Raw genomic sequence first — 16,812 nt, forward strand, 5'->3', positions numbered from 1 at the left:
TCCAATCGCATCGGCGTTTCTCTATGTTTCTATTGAAAACGCCGATGCGATTGGACCGCGGACCGCCCGGTGGGCGCGGTTTGGTCTGCGTCTGCGTTTGCAAACGCAACGTGGGACCGCGCCCTAAGGGCGCCTTTCCATGTACTGTTTTCGTTGGGTTTTTAAACGCATCCAAAACACAAGTGAAAGGGGGGGGTCTGCCTTAAACGCATGCGTTTCATTGCAAACGCATATGCGTTTCGGCCAAACCTTGCGTTTTGGATGCGTTGCGGATGTTGTGTTAACATTGCGTTTTGTAAATGAAAATGTTAACAACAATGTAATTAGGCAAATCTTGTCTCCTCAGCTGTTGCAATGTGTTTCAAAACACAGTGGGGGACATTTACATAAAGTGTCGGTGTCTGCATTGGCTTTGTTACTGACTTGGTCTCGGAAAGAAGATACACATTTAATATTGTGGAGCTGTGCAGATACAGTACTGGCACCGAGATAATTTTCTGTCCCTGGGACCAAAATCTGTCCCGAGCACCAGAAATGTGTCCAACAGTCTGAGAACAGGCAACAGTGCAATAGCACTGTTTTGTGTCCCTGCTAGACCAAATTTCTTTTGGTCTACTTTACGCCAGTTTACAGCGTCCAAAAATGGCTGCGACACTTATTAATTGTGTCTGAGTTTCCACTCCGCCAAAGCCACGCCCCTTTTCAGAGAAGAGTCGGAGCAGGCGGAAAGAGTTATTTTTTTTCAGCTAATAAATAGGTAGGAGAGCAGAAGATGCGGTGAAAGCGCCACAAAACTGGCGGAAACACCATAGTAAATGTCCCCCAGTGTACATGCCACATGTGAATGCAGGCTTAAACAGAGAGCATTGGAAGGGGTTAATCAGATGAAACAGATTAATTAGTCAGCTGATACTTAGCATAAAAGGTCAAAGGTGATCACAGCTGTAGCTAGTGACTGGTTGGAACACTTTTTGCTTTGACTATTGCTGAGGAGGTGATCCAGGTTGTGAGGATTTTGAGCGTAGGTAAGCTGTATAGCAATAGATTAGGTTCCTGCTCCTTTGGTGCATCATATGCCATGATACAGTGTATGTTATGGTGGGGAATACTTAGTGTCAGATTTTTTTTTTTTTTTTGTTGTGTTATTAATGTGGTTAAGTATTCTGGGAAAATGTAAGCAATTCCCTAGGTGTCCAGTGGTATTGATTTTAAGGGTCTGGGTTCTATATAGTCTTAACAGGGTGGGGGAAAAAATTGTCAGAATAGTGATAAATATGTAAAGCTCTAACCAGGGCTCTGGCTGCGTTACACTGTTCAGTGTTTGATGCAATTTTTGAAGCCAAAAGCAGGTGTGCGTTATAATTGAAATGATATCAGCTGCTGCTCTGCTATTTTTCACTCCACTGTTTTTGGACATCAAAAACTGAATGTGGCAATGCAGCCTCACTGACAATAGTATTGCTTGCAAAATTATTTTCTATAATTTCTCCTCCCTTCAAACAACTTACAACATCAGTAGAGGAGATTTGCTTAATTAAATTGTGATAATTACACTAAAGTTTTAATGTTAACATAGTGTTTTGTAAGTGGGCAAATTTCCTATTTTTGTTTTGAACCTCAATATGAAAGTGCCCTCACATGTAGGTTTTTCATCAAGTTTATAAATGCTATGTGGGCGGGGCTTGGCCTGAAGCCTTCTATTGAAATGCATTTGATCCGTAGCACCGTGTCAATGTAATGGTATATGCCATACATTAATTTGCGTTTCTAAAGACAACTCCAATCCAAAGTGTACATGCAGCTTCAGGGTGTAGGATCTGGTTACTGATCACTTGCATTGTCATAGAAGCCCTTATGTGTCCATCTGAGCACAGTGCCTGAATATGATAATTGCTTGAGACAAATAATTGAAAGGTGCCACTCCTCCTCCTACTGTTACTCCATTCCTGGTTTGGGCATCAAACTGCATCCGAATAACTGTGTTTGGATGCACATTCAGGGTGCTGTCAGTGTGGTTTTTTTTTTTTTTTTTTTTTTTATTACTGTTAACATTTGTGTTTAAAAGTGTGAATGTGAAGTTGATTCTTTAACAATGCTTTAAAGTTTTTTGTTAACACATGTGTTGACATCATGTTTACACTACCTTTTGTTAACACAAATGTAAACAGTAATGTATTTAGGCAAATCGCCTCTCCACAGCTTTAGTAATGTGTTTCAAAACGCAACCTGTGACCGCACCCTGTAACCAGCCTAGCGCATGCTAAACATAGATGCATGCGTTTTCAGTCCATTTCAAAACTAAGGGTGAGGTCGTTTTTAAGCAGTCCGTTGAAAAACGCATGAGTTTTTTGAAGACTCATCTGTGTTTGACCAATTACCTTAGTTCAAACTGGTCAAAAACCCATGCATTTTTTAACGGACTGCTTAAAACTGCCCCAAAAACTCGTTCAAAATGCCACGTGTGCCGTCACCCTTAGAATGCAGTGACAGTACCTTAAGCCTAATTTTTTTTTTTTTTTTTTGAGAGCAGTTAGTTTGAACTCTGCAAGTTATGCCCTGTTTAATCCTAGGTAAAGGTTTAATAGTTTTTAATATTCTGTTACTGGTGCATGAATCTTTGCTGGAATAACTTAGAAGTCCTTTAAATTTTTTTTGTCTGTACTTTCACCTCTGAACAGGAACATGGAAGCCTTCATGCTGTTTGAAAAAGAAAATGATGGCCATTATCTTCCAACCATGACCAATAAAGGGCTTTGTAAGTAGTTATTTTCTGGGCTATTCTGATGGGTTTGAGGCTCATTGCACTGAATGGCTTTATGTAACTTTCCTGCAGTTGCACAGCTTACCAAAGGCGCATTACCAGCTCGTAATGCAAAAAACTTGTCCAGACCGCAAGCACGGAGGAAGGCGCTGGGAAACGTTAACCAACAAGTGCCGTCTACTACAAAGGTACTAAAGGTATTAAAACTGTGCCCCACAAAAAAGAAATTTCCGGATCCAGCTAGGTGCAGATTAAAATCGCCTTTATTCGATTTTCAGGGCATCCATCAGATAAAATACAGGTGGCATGGTATAATCGTCAACGCGTTTCTAGCACATACAAGTGCTCTTAGTCATGACTAAGAGCACTTGTATGTGCTAGAAACGCGTTGACGATTATACCATGCCACCTGTATTTTATCTGATGGATGCCCTGAAAATCGAATAAAGGCGATTTTAATCTGCACCTAGCTGGATCCGGAAATTTCTTTTTTGTGGACTACATTGCCCAGCAGCGGGGTGGATCCGTGCTAGCGGACTAAGTTGCCGCATGATCCAGGTGAGCTGGAGGACTTTTTGTATTAAAACTGTGCCGTCTATTTTATTTTCTACATAAGTGATGTCCAAAAACCTCTTCACTTCTATACTAAGAAAGGTAAGGTGGTGTATACTCTTCTCTTACTTGGAAGAAATTAAATTGTTTTGCATCTGTTAGCAATTAAAGGGGTTGTATATTTTGTAGTGGAGGAGTTTTCTGTACCTCTGCTTGCTTCAATGCTTACATTTGATACAAAATCTGTTCTTGGTCACACAGGTGCATGGCTAGGTATATTGCAGAGTAATGGCCATGGACAGATTTATATCAACTAGTCATACACCATTTTAAATGTTAGGCCTAGTTCATGCCTTTCATCAGGGGGTTCTGCTACACTCTTTGCTTCAGGGGTATAATTGGGAGATCTCAACGAAAACAAAGGCGAGAGTGTACAACTACAAAGCAGCTTGATAATACTTGACTTCATTACAATAGTACATAGAATAAGTGTAAGGGCCTGTCACATGGAGAGTAAGTCAGGAATATAACATTAACAATGACTAGGTGGGAGAGAGCAAAACCTTCCCCAGCATAAATCAATAATGGATGGCCAAGGAATGAATGGAGGCAATACCAGTTATAACGTGTCTCCATAAATGTCCCCTGAGTAACCAATATGGAGCTAAAGGAGATCAATATAAAAAATAACCTAAATTGCATAGATAGCAGCAGTGTGTAAGACTTGTGATCACAAATGGATATTAAAGTGATATCAAGGGGCTCTACAAGATAAGCCACCTCCTAGAGATGGGTCATGCTTGGAAACAGTGGTTTTTTTTTTTTTTTTTTATATCTGGATGATATCCTGTGTATACCTTGCGTTATCCTGTTAGCATATTGGAACATGCAGAAGACGGGATCACCTCAACATGTGTTTCGTGCTGCAGCTTATAACTAGGAGAGGCGGGGCCCCATAGCAGACTTTTCATGGGGAAGGGGTCCCCCTTCCCTCTTAGATAATATACATATTTGTGCACACTCGCACTGTTACACACATGCATTTATGCACTCATGTATGCCTTTATACACCAATACACTATACCATATATACACATCTTATACCCACATACTAACAGTGTTTGCATATCAATAGTTTGTATATGCATATATCTACAGTATATATGTACCATTTAACATATGCACACACATCGCATAAATACATACCGTATGCACATCCATACACTCGATGCACTTCAAACTCGCAAACATGTTCAGGCAGTACATTACTTAAGAACACCCAACTTGCAGACAATCCCCATTACAAACGGACCGCTGGATGTTGGTAACTTACTGTAATTTAGCCTTAGTCTACAACAAACGGCTATAACTGTTATCAGAGGTGTCTGCAATGAAGCTTTATTGTTAATCCTGGTTCTTATGAGAATCCAACATTTTTAAATTCAACGGTCAGACCAAAAACATTTTGTAGTTTGGGGTTACAATCCTAAAATATACAGTTCCAAATTGCATACAAATTAATCTTTAGAACAAACCTACAGAACCGGTCTTGTACGTAACCCGGGGACTACCTGTAGAGACTCGCTGTCTGGCAGATTTCACACAATGTGTAGCATATTATGTATAGAATGGTGCACATCCTCTGTTAAAGTACAGATATGAGAAGTCCCATACTCACTAGAAGTGCATTGCTACAGACAGTGATAATTTAACTGCCCATGTTGGCAACACATGGGGTCCTTCTAAATAATTTGTAAGTGCCATGCATAATTACTTGTCTAGGGAGCTGAAATACTTGTACAGGTGACGCTATCTACCTGGACAACTCAGTCCCAAATTATGTGAGCTTTTCTAAACCTGATGCTCTCAGATCTAATACATGTTCACACATTGGGGGGATTTTAATGACTAAAGTTATATTTTCTACCAACTGACTCCAGGGCTGGTTCTAGATAAAGTGGGGCCCTGGGCAAAACTAAAAATGGGGCCCCAAAATAAAACTTTTTTATGACCAGTCAGTCTGCAAGAGGCTCCCTTTAGTATGGTAAAACAAAGTGTAATATGGGAGAATTTTATAGGAGATGGAAATATGATGGGGAGATTGATGGGCAGCTCGGTGGCTACAGCCTTGCAGCGCTGATAAACATCTGCATAGTTTGTATGTTCTCTCTGTGTTTGTGTGGGTTGCCGACCATGTCCATCCCTTTATAACCACAATGTACCCAACATCTGATGGCTACTTTCAGCAGGATAATGCGCCATGTCATAAAGCTGGAATCATCTCAGACTGGTTTCTTGAACATGACAATGAGTTCACTGTACTCAAATGGCCTCCACAGTCACCAGATCTCAATCCAATAGAGCATCATAAGGATGTGGTGGAACGGGACATTCGCATCATGGATGTGCAGCCGACAATTCTGCGGCAACTGTGTGATGCCATCATGTCAATATGGACCAAAATCTCTGAGGAATGCTTCCAGCACCTTGTTGAATCTATGCCACGAAGAATTGAGGCAGCTCTGAAGGCAAAAGGGGGTTCAACCCGTTACTAGCATGGTGTACCTAATAAAGTGGCCGGTGAGTGTATACAGTAGATGGATATGAGAGAGTGACCATTTGTATATCTCTCTTTTTTTCTATTTACTAATCTTCTGAGTATAGGAGATGGATATAGACAGATGGTAGATGATAAGCATTGTCACCCGGGAATTCTACAAAGGGGTATTAACACTTTCACCTCCCGGCATTTGTCGCATTATTGACCAGAGCAATTTTTACAATTTTGAGGTTTAAAAATAAAATCTACATTGGAGCAAAAAGAATTAAAGTAAACCTAACAAACCATATATTTTCTGAAAGCAGACACGTGCCCCATTTTCAAAATTGCATTAGAGTTTATAGACATAGGCACCTTCATGCAATTTTTGATTCAAACTGAAACCTTTTATAAAAAAAAAATACTTAAATTTGACTTTGGCAAAAAATGTTCCCCAAACAGAAAATATTTACCTTCACATCTCCTAAATGTAACAGTTTGACAAGTGTAGAGTCCACAAATGTCCCATATTGATATGTTCACACGAATAAATCCACATAAAATCACTACTACTGTAATATCTAGATATCTGCTTTTCAGCTAGAAATTTTAAGACCATCACAACTTGAAAAATATAGCAATAAAACAGAATAAAAAGTAAAGGCGCCATAAAACCTATAGCATTTTGAAAGAGGGCAACCAGGCGATGCATTTGGCAATTAACAATTTTCTCTAAAATGTACAAATCCAGAACACAAACCCCACATGTGTATATTCACCAAAATATGCAGCAAAGGGAATGTTGTTGTTGCAGAAAATTGCACTGAGCGTCACCCAGATCTATCATTGTGCACTCCCTTACACAATGGTAACACAAATTGCTATATATCTGTAAACCAAGCTAATGAGTCACTTTTAGATGTCCGCCATTGTAATATCCTCACAATAACAGAACCCTCCGCGCTTCATAAGAATTGAGTGAGAACGTCATAACAATGGAGGATGGTGGTAAATAAAAACTTTATTCTGGAACGTGTGTGTGGTTTTGGTGTTACATATAACTTTATGGACATGTTCTGGGTTGATGTGTCACCACATTAGGCGAAGAGGATCGAATGTTCATCGTATCAGTCAATTATACGAAATATAAAAATCACGAAATAAAGGGCAAGAAGAGAGAAAGTGTGCTCTTAGATATGCATGAAGGGTTGAACACATGAACATTTAGTTTGACTTTATTCCTTATCAGAATGTAGTAACATGTAAAGTGAATATTTCCGTTATCTGTGAGGTGCAGCAGCTCCTGTGTGCAGCAAATTCTCCCAGTAGCCTGATGGGAGCATCTGGAGGAGGCACAATTCAGGGGGCTATATCTCTGGCTCTGTGACACATAGAACCTCACTACTTTTTTTTTTTTTTTATGAATAAAAATGGCACCTGATATTCTCCCTTTAAACCTGAATATCTCTGGATCCATAGCACCTAGAAACCCAATTCTAGATTCATTTGAAAGAAGAGATTCTCTCCTTTCAGGGGGCAATTGCCAACTTTTCCTACCCATAGCGCCGGCCCTGACTGACTCCTATTGAACTTCATAGTTTGGGGTGTCTTACCAGAAAAGCTTTGAGTGATTTCATCATTGTATCCAGTTGAGTGGCTGGCCCCATAGTGGCTTCTAACAATGTAGTTAGGCCCTGCTTTACTTTAGACCTCCTTCACACAACTGTTTTGTAAGTGTTATTTGCTGTAGAAATTGTGTGTATGTGGCCTTAGTCAAGTGACGGATGATCAAGAGTTCTACCATTCACTTCATTCCCCGTAGGCTTTACACATCAGTGCAGAAGCCCAATATTTTTATTTATTTTTTCTTTATTGATGGGACATGTAACAGACCCTGCAAAACTGTTATGAACCGGGTAAGGGTGCTTCTTCTGATCACCTGTGGGGTTTAGTAGGAAGATTTCAAAACTACTATATATTGTTGTACAAGGTATCAATCACGCTAAGGTGAAATGTAAACTTTAATGCAAATTGACACTATCCAAAAAAATTGTGGTTACGTACTGTATACAAAACATGTGGGCGTTATTTCCCTGCAAAATGAGATGATACAATGTGCCAGTCAACTAATTTTAGAATGTTGCAAGCTATTAAGTATTTGATTTTATACTATGGGCTCCTGGGGCGTTATACCACATATCGACTTGTTCTGGTCAGCAGGGCACTGCTTGTCTGAGGCACAATGGTGTTAGTGTTGAGCCTGGAGCACACTGTCTCCATGGTGCCACCGCCGAGCCTCTCTATACAAGTGCAGATGGATGGCACCATGCTGGAGAGAAGGACTTTTGTGTTCAACTTCGACAGTTAACATAATGCATGATGGCTGCCCTGTATGTTGAGGGCAATATAGGGCACATAAGTGATGTTGCTGGGTATTGTTAATCCCCCTGCAGATATAGGTTTCTAAACCTTGGAAGTGATTTTATCTGTGTAATTAACCCCTACCATCATGTGATATAGGTGCTAGCTGCATTAACCATTTATCCGCCATCATAAAATGCAATCTGAGATTGGTGTTCATCGACTTGTTGCTCTGACAGCCCGGAACCATATAAAGGGTGCCATGGCTGTCATGGCAGATTCTGCAAAAGTGTAATTTTGCAGTATGTGTTCAGGCAGTGTTCTTATGACCTAAATGTCCAGCGCCACTTTATTTTTTTAATTCTTTTTACGGGTTGCAAAATGACAAGTGATCAAAATGTCAGTCACCAAAATGGTAGCAATTAAAAATTATGCCATGCATGGCTCAATACACCAAGTATGAAAATTATTAGCGTCAGGATATGGCAAAATGAAGAATTTTATTTATTTATTTTTTTAAAAACCTATATAAACTTGGTATTCCTGTAATTGCAGCAACCCAAAATGCAAAAGGAGGTTGGATCACAAGGAAACGGTGCATAAGCATATATAACTTTTTTAAACCAGACTTCAAAAGACAACTTGTTACTTGCAACAGGAAAGACTGCTTGGCTCTTTCTCCCTTCCCAACTTCTAACAGAACCTGCCAAAAGCAGATGTGAACTTGGCTTAGTCTTGGTGTAGATATCCATTCTGTCACTTATCTCTCGCTGGTCATGTAATTCTGCAAGAATGCATATTTTTATTAATGTCAATTAACTTTTTAAATTGACAAATGTGGCATTAATACTGAACTAGGACTTAAAAAGCCAGCATTGGCACAATTTTTAAATCTGGCATACATGTTGTTCACCATGTACTATTAGACACACTTTTCTAAGTCTTGGCCGGGAAAGGACTGAAAGTTGGTGAGAAATCTAAAAATGACAAATGGTCCTACCGCAATCTCGCCCCTTGGTCTCACCTGGAAATTTTATTTTGCTTCTTTCTACGTATCCACAGCCGGCCAAAAGGAACAATTCGGTGAAACAAACTTGTGAGGAGTATCCTGAAGTTGAGACCTTCATTCCATATAACCCTTTAGGTAAAAAGTGTGTGGTTTTTTAATTTTTTTAATATATCCCTCCCCAAACAAAGTATAGATCTGAAAATTCCGTTATTTCAGTTAGACATTATATGCCGAGTCATCCACCACCTCCCCCAGGTTTCTAATCTTGAAAATTATGAATTGCTGTTGCTGACTTTACTCTTTTTATAACCTTCCTTTCTGAATTTGAATAGACTTTGAGAACTGCAATTTACCTCAAGAACATAAACTAAGTGATCTGAATCTTGCTGGAGTCCCACTCTTTGTTTCAAAAGATGACATGAAACTTGTTTTGCTTGTCAGTCCTGTTTTTTCACCAATGGAAAGTTCTGCAATAAATTATGGCAAGTACATTATAGCATGGGAAGGGCCTAAGTATTTCAGGAACAGTATGTTCTGTTTTTTTTTTTTTTTTCAGCATAATTGTCTATGCAGACTGAGTTCAGCATAAATTTTATGTGCAGTGTCATTAGGGGCCCTTATTGTGATAACTATGGGGTCTACTGCTGCAGAATTTAAATATATAATTGCTCATATTGAGTCATAGCTTTGACCCTTCCAGCTTCAGTTACACGCATTAAAAATTGAGAGTTGATGTCTCTCTATAATGTCTGCAATTCTAAATTCCTATAGTTTATGTTCTGTGACCCTATCTACTGCAGCAGAGCCTGAAATGTGGGACTGTCCTGCTAAAGCTTGGTTGTTTTGAGGGACTACTGCTTTTTAAGGAATTCAATCCTCCTTAGCTGGAATGTTAGCCACCTAACTTTTTTTTTTTTTCCCCCGCAGATTCCTTTGAACCCTCAATCCCTCAATTTGAAGACTTTACAATTGACTTGCCTCTATGTTGCATCTAAATATTCAACTGTTTTATTTAAATAAAGGCTGATTTTAACATATCCAGGCTTTTAATTTGTTATAACTAGAGATGGGCAAATTCAGCTTGTCCCAATTTGTCTGGAGGTTTTTTTTTTTAAATATAATCTTGATGAATCACATTTAAAACGGGTATTTCCCAGCTGCAGAGCCTGTAGGGTGTTGTAGAACTTTGTGCCATGATTAAATATGCATAGGGAGCGTGGTTTGGTATGACACGTACATGACAGCTGCCACTCTTAGAATCGCTTCAATTCCATGTGCACTTGCAAAGGCCAACTTCTCCAAATAAGCGAAGCCGGAACGCAGCCTGGCAAGGTAATGTCTGTGCCAGCTCAAAAGGACCGAGCTGAGGGCTAAAATCCCACTAACATCAGAGTGCACTCTGTTTACACTGACATATGATTCCATAGATTACGACAACCTGTTCTGTTAAACGCGGATACATGTTAAAAACCCTACAGAGTGCAGATGGTGTCGGCAGTAATTTTACACTGACATCACTGATCATTTTGCCCTTCATTTCATCTGTCAGTGTCCGCTTTCAATTGGTCAATAATCCATCAGTATTGCTAAAGCCAAAAACAAACCGGAGTTGATCCTAAACAGAGATGACCAGTAAATGGGAAATTTGCATGTCCACTGTTCTGTATCCACTCCTGCTTTTAATTACTCCTGGCAGATGAAATGAAGGTAAAACTAAACATAGTGGTAACGTCATAGAGCAGTGGAGGGAGAAAACAGGGTTATCAGAATCGTTGTTCCAGGGATACAGCAGTCAGAAGGGCAGGAGCATGAGAAGGCTGCAGAGTGGCCTACCAGGTTGCTGCCACCTACATACAGAGCATGGAAGCAGCAGGAGCTCACAGGTGGCAGCAATATGGAAAGCCACAGTGGAAAAAGAGTGTGGGGGGGGGGTGGCGGCAAGAGCCCACAGCAGAGGAGGCCACATTGTGGCACAATGTTTGTCTTTGCCAAAGAACTGGAAAGGTGGCGGCAGCATGAGGTCAGAGTGGCACAATGATATAGTGTGCAGTTGGCAGACCCTGGTCCCTGGTAAAGATGGTAGGAGGCAGATGAAGCAACTGGTAGCAGATGTGTGGCATCAGGTGGGTGACAGCATCAGAATAGTGGCTGAGGCAGGTAGTTAGAACCCAGACTCATTTCTCAACATTTGGGGGAGGCGTCATGGCTGATCTAATCTGATGCATTGGTGAGTTGAAATCCTAGCCGATCCAAGCCTGAAATCTTGAAAGGTCAGTCTCTCCACATTACGGGTGGACAACCGGGTTCTCCTTGGGGTAACGATGGCCCTGCTGCACTGAGCACCCGCTTTTTTGCCACACTACAGGCCCGCAGGATAGTATTTCTACTGAAATGTCCTCAAGTTGCAGCCACTCTTAAGTTTGGCTGCCCACTAGTCCATTGGATCATCTAGCTCAGGTGGTAAAGTGCTGTCTAAGTAGGCCACCACCTGCTGTTGCAGGTTCTGCTCAATGTCCTGCTGCTGGCTGCTACTCTACTCACTAGGCGGGTAACGGAAGTTGCCCATAAGGAATCCAGACTTGAGCTGCTGCTTATGGAGCTACTACTGCTCCTAGACCCCTCCCCAGAGAAGCAGTGGCAGTAGTACGTGAGAGATGACTGTCAGAAATCCCCCTGTCAGACTTCATAAAGGATGGACAATGGCGCACATAGGCAGCGGCCAACTGTGTGCACAGTATTTCTCTATAGTATGCCAGTTATTCCTCCAGCAGCTGGAAAAACGTCATTCATTTTTTCCTGGTAGTGAGGATCCAAGAGGGTGGAGAGTCAAAAGTCATCCTTATGCTGGATTTTGGCTGTCACTAGTTGGGCAAAGCAGCTTGCTGCGGGCCATCTGCGCAAGTGACTGACTGAGGGACTCCTGGCCTACATCTTCACTGTATACTGCCACGGTACTTCTGGGTCACCTGCCTCATCTTCTACCTCTGCCAGATGCTCTTGCTCCTCCTAGTCACATGATTGGAAAAACTGATTTCTCCAGACTCTGCTTGTGCTCAAATGTCGTCCTTCTCCAGTTGATTCCCTCACCAGATTCATGTGGCCATGAGATGTAGTCTCTACTTCTCCAGTCCCCTGACCAGACAGATTATGCAGCATGAGTTCCAGGACATAAAGCAGTGGAATGACTTTATTCATTCTGGAGTCCTGGCGACTGACAAATAACATGGCCTCTTCAAAGGGCCTGAGCAAACGGCAGGTGTCACGCATGAGCTGCCAGTGGCTGACATCAATGTTAAACAGGGGAGTACTCCTTTCTGCTTGCATCATTAAAAAAAAAAAAAAAAAAAGGTTTTTCTGTGTTTTCTCTGTTCATACAGGCAGTCTAACATATGGAGGCTGGAATTCCAACGGGTGGAAACATTGCATATCAGACTATGTTGGGGTAGGCCGTTCTGACGCTGCAACTCAAGGAGGATTTGGCTTTGTAAGAAAGGCTGGCTGAAGTGCATGCAGTTTCCTGGCCATTTTTAGAATGTCGCAGGAGCGCTAAGTTGGTGTCTTGGCGGGAAGCACATTCACCCAGTGGGCTGTAAAGGTACTGGCCCAGATCATAGTAACAGCTCCACACCTCCTTGCTGCCATGCACCTTGGAAAAAACTGATAAGCTCGAGGGCTGGCCCACCTTCTGTTGTACATATTGGAGAAGGGCAGGTGGTGCCTTTTTGGAAAAAAAAAATTGCGGCTTGGAACTCTCCACCTTGGTTCGGCACAAGCCATTAGTTCTCTGTAGGGTGCAGAGTCCACGACTTGGAAAGGGAGGGACTGCCGTACCAAAAACTTGGAGCGTGGTCAGCTTCTGCACCTTAGGATGGTTGGACGCATACAGTTGTCTCTTTGTAATCGCCTCTTTCAACGTTAGCTGGCACCATCCGTAGAGAGGAGCAGGAGCATCTGTACTGTCAAAGACCAACAGCTCCCTTTGGCAGAGCTGCTGCAGCCTTGACTGGTTGAAATGGCATGTGTGCCACTAGGTGCTGCGGTGGCAGGATGGACCTCCACATCTGTTACAGGTTTCTCCCACGCTGCATGTTTTGATGCAGGGCCATGTTGCTAATGTTGGCTCCCTGGCCACTCTTCACTTTCTGCCTGCAGAATCTACATATACACATGCTCGGCTACTCTGGTGTCTTAACAAAAAACTGCCACACCGCCGAGGTGGTGATTTTACTGCTATCACTCTGCACTGAGTGACTACTAATGCCGATGCCTCGCTGAGCCCGTGTACCACTGCTTACTTGGACCCCCAAAGCGGATTTTGTACCCCGCCCATGGCCATTTGGCTCCCGTCATCCCACTGCCACCCTGCTGACTCGCGGCCACAGCAGCGACTCGCTGCCTGACACGCAAGCTGACACCCTCTTTTCATGACGATCATGATGAATCCCTGGCTCCCAAGTGTGATCGGCTAAATCCTCATCGATTTGTGTTTGCCTGTCACTGCTATCCTCAACGGTCTAAGTATGCACATAACATCCCGTACCACTCTCCACATCTCTAATTTCCCGCCTACTGCACAAAGCAGCGGATGTCTGCCCCACCTCTTCACTGCCAAGATTTGAAGATTTGGCACGGATCTACTTTTTTTTTTTTTAACAAAGCACAAGAACTGACACTGAGGAAAAAGAACAGACATTACTATAGAGTGTTGATTTTACACAGAATTCTTCCTATTCACTTCAGGAACAAAAAAGAACTGGTATTTGGGGTATACAGAAGCACAACAACTGACACCCTGGGATTGGAGCAGAAATCACTACAGAAAGAATGTGGTTTTTACACTTTTTTTTTTTTTTTTTCCTCTTCACTTAAGAAACAAGAAAATTGTTTGCTATTTGCTATTGGGGGTATACAGATCCACCAAAACGGACACCCTTGGAGCAAAAATCACTACAGTACAGTAGAAGCATCTGGACGCTACAGGCAGCACATGCAATGTGAAGTGCCCAGATTTGAAAATGGCTGCCTTTTTTTTATAGTATGTGTGACATCACAAAAGCCTGCCGGTCGCTGATAGGCTTACAGGTCTGCACATGTGATCGAGGGTGTTCCTTTCTCCTTCCCAGAGTTCTCTGCCCCATGTAACACATATTCATGCCCATTTTAGAAATAAAGGAGGAAAATAAAAACTTTGTTCCCATGAATCACCCTTAACTTCGGATTCGTGACAAATAGAATTTTTCTGGAAATGCTAGGCAAAGTTAGAATCGCCCATCTCTAACTATAACCTTTTAGTGTACAGATTTGCTATGCAGAAACTCCAATGTAGACTTATAAATCATTAACCACTTAAGGACGCAAATATTTTTCTGTGTACGGAGCAGGCTTATTTTCTCCATAACAAATTATACTTCTCAGTGACATTTATTCCATACTGTGTGTACAGGACAGCTGGTAAAAAGCAGTATAATTTGCAAGAAACGTCACTTTCTTTGGCTCAGTTTTACAACATTCACTGTGCACTCCCAAATGATATGTCTACTTTATTCTACATTTCGTTTTTTTTTTTTTTTTTTTTTTTTTTTTTTTTTTTTAACGATTGCGTTGATGTCAAATTGATAAAGGTTTTAATCCACTAATCAAATTCAAATAATTTGTACTAATCTGTTTTGCCATATTTTTATACTTTGGTGTACAGATACTAAAATATATATATTTAGTGTGTCTGACAATTTGGGAGCTTTTTTCCGTTATGGTGTTGACTGACAGGTAAACCACTCTTCTCTTTTGGTTGGTTTGATCATTCCTATCTATATTGCAATACTACTGTATTGCAGTATATGGTGCTTTTACATAGGATTCATTACAATGCACCATTGGCACACTGACATATCTGCAGAAGCCATACAGCCTTGAAAACCTGTGCCTGTCATGGCAACCAATTGCTGCCATGTGCCACTAGTAATCAAGGGGTTAATGCTCACAATCGGTACTAGCACCAATCGCGGATATTAATGGTGGGTTTTTGCTGAATATGCAAACCCCACCTTTTCATACCGCAATCGTAGCTGTGCCGTACATGTACGTCACGGAGAATTAAGGGGGTTAATCTAACTTTAAACATTGGTAGCCTTTGACAAGTGAGACAGTTGGATATAAATGGTTTTTACGTAAAATATTGTTTCATTCTTTTAAAGCATAACATGAAATTGTACCCTTAAATTTGATCCTTGTAAAGGTGGTTTCCTTTGTCATGCGGCCTTGCACATCCATTACAGCTTAACAATGCATGCTGTGGACAAGTCTTTTTAAAGGGTGACCCTCAGATCACTGAGTATGGCTCTACATAGGCCATGGGTATGGCTCTAAATAGCCATCACTTGATCTTGGACCATTTTTTTTTATTAACAATTGGTATATAAAGAAACGTCCTGTTCAACAGCAAACATTTACAAAATCTGGAGGAATTAATGCAGAACATATATAGCAATTGTTAGTTTATATGGTTTAATGAAAACTATTTGACAATTGCACCTCAAAGTAGCGAAGTGTGGTCTTGATCTCATAATGGAATGCATGTTTTAATGTCAATTGTTGTGAATTTTGCTATTGAGCTTTTTGTTAGAAAACTGCAGGCTGTGGAAAGAGTAATAAAAATTAAATGGTCAGATATTCAAAAGTTTATTAAATGTGTTTTTTTTTTTTTTTTTGGGGGGGTGGCAGCATTATGTAGTTTTTATTTTTTTCCCATAAGGATGAACTACAGGCTATGACTGCCTATTGCTTTTTCCACCTTCTCTGTGTGCGTTCCCACTAACATGGGTCAGGAAGGACTGTTAAAGTCTTAAGGGGTCATAGCAATTTTTGGGAACATTAGTAACCTCTAATTCTAACCCATTCCTTTTATTATGCACAAATTTTAGGAGGGTGCGTAAAAGTAAATGTACAACTTGTTTTTATGCAATGTGAACCATTATGCATTTCTAGTGCTCCCTGTCTCATCAAAGTGAACTTCTTTTATTTTTATTCTTTTCTTTTTCTGGTGCACCTGTAACACAATTCTTTTGGACTTTGCATGTTAAATCTGGCGCACGTGCCGACTGAGCAGTGGAATGCCCCTTCAGTGCAGAAATCACATGACGATTAGTGTAGCTGTGCCACAAAAGGGTCATGTGCTGCAGTCATCTAACTGAGCAAGCAGTTTGCACTAGAAAGAACATGCAAAGTTCGACAAACTGGCAGATGGCCCTTGGTAAATGTACCCCATTACTTCCACATACACGGAGCTTCCTGCACTGTCCAGGCAACAATAACATGAGCTGGATGACTCAACACAGCAGCTGGGGAAGGTGCAGCCATTAATTACTTTTGCCAGTGACTAGTGTTTGAGGCTTGTGCAGTGCTTAATTGGGATAAGAGGAGAGCACTTAGGCTGCCACAGGAGCATTAGCATCATCTTTTTCTGCAAAACAACTCGGTTCAGGGATTACACAAGGTATGTTTCTTTACCAGTGTAGCTACAGCATTCTCAAGGTATAATTGGTTTATAATACATTAAAGCAAAATGGTATATTTCCTACCATTTGAACCACT

The 16,812-nt window shown here is 41.1% G+C and overlaps 1 protein-coding gene across 2 annotated transcripts; it reads left to right on the forward strand.

The window, feature by feature from the left end:
- Positions 1-909: 909 nt before the first annotated feature.
- Positions 910-10,259, forward strand: LOC140128942 (securin-like). 2 transcript variants are annotated; one of them, XM_072150621.1, is made up of 6 exons: positions 910-1,025; positions 2,679-2,755; positions 2,834-2,958; positions 9,276-9,357; positions 9,555-9,704; positions 10,150-10,259. In XM_072150621.1, the coding sequence occupies exons 2-6, from the start codon at positions 2,683-2,685 to the stop codon at positions 10,215-10,217; spliced, it is 498 nt and encodes a 165-aa protein (XP_072006722.1). In that variant the 5' UTR covers positions 910-1,025; positions 2,679-2,682; the 3' UTR covers positions 10,218-10,259. The 2 variants fall into 2 exon arrangements, with proteins under 2 accessions (XP_072006722.1, XP_072006723.1); XM_072150622.1 differs by having other exon boundaries at positions 2,834-2,949.
- The last annotated feature ends 6,553 nt before the right edge of the window (positions 10,260-16,812 follow it).

The sequence above is a fragment of the Engystomops pustulosus genome, chromosome 4 (assembly GCF_040894005.1).
Source record: "Engystomops pustulosus chromosome 4, aEngPut4.maternal, whole genome shotgun sequence".
NCBI classification, from domain to species: Eukaryota; Metazoa; Chordata; class Amphibia; order Anura; family Leptodactylidae; genus Engystomops; species Engystomops pustulosus.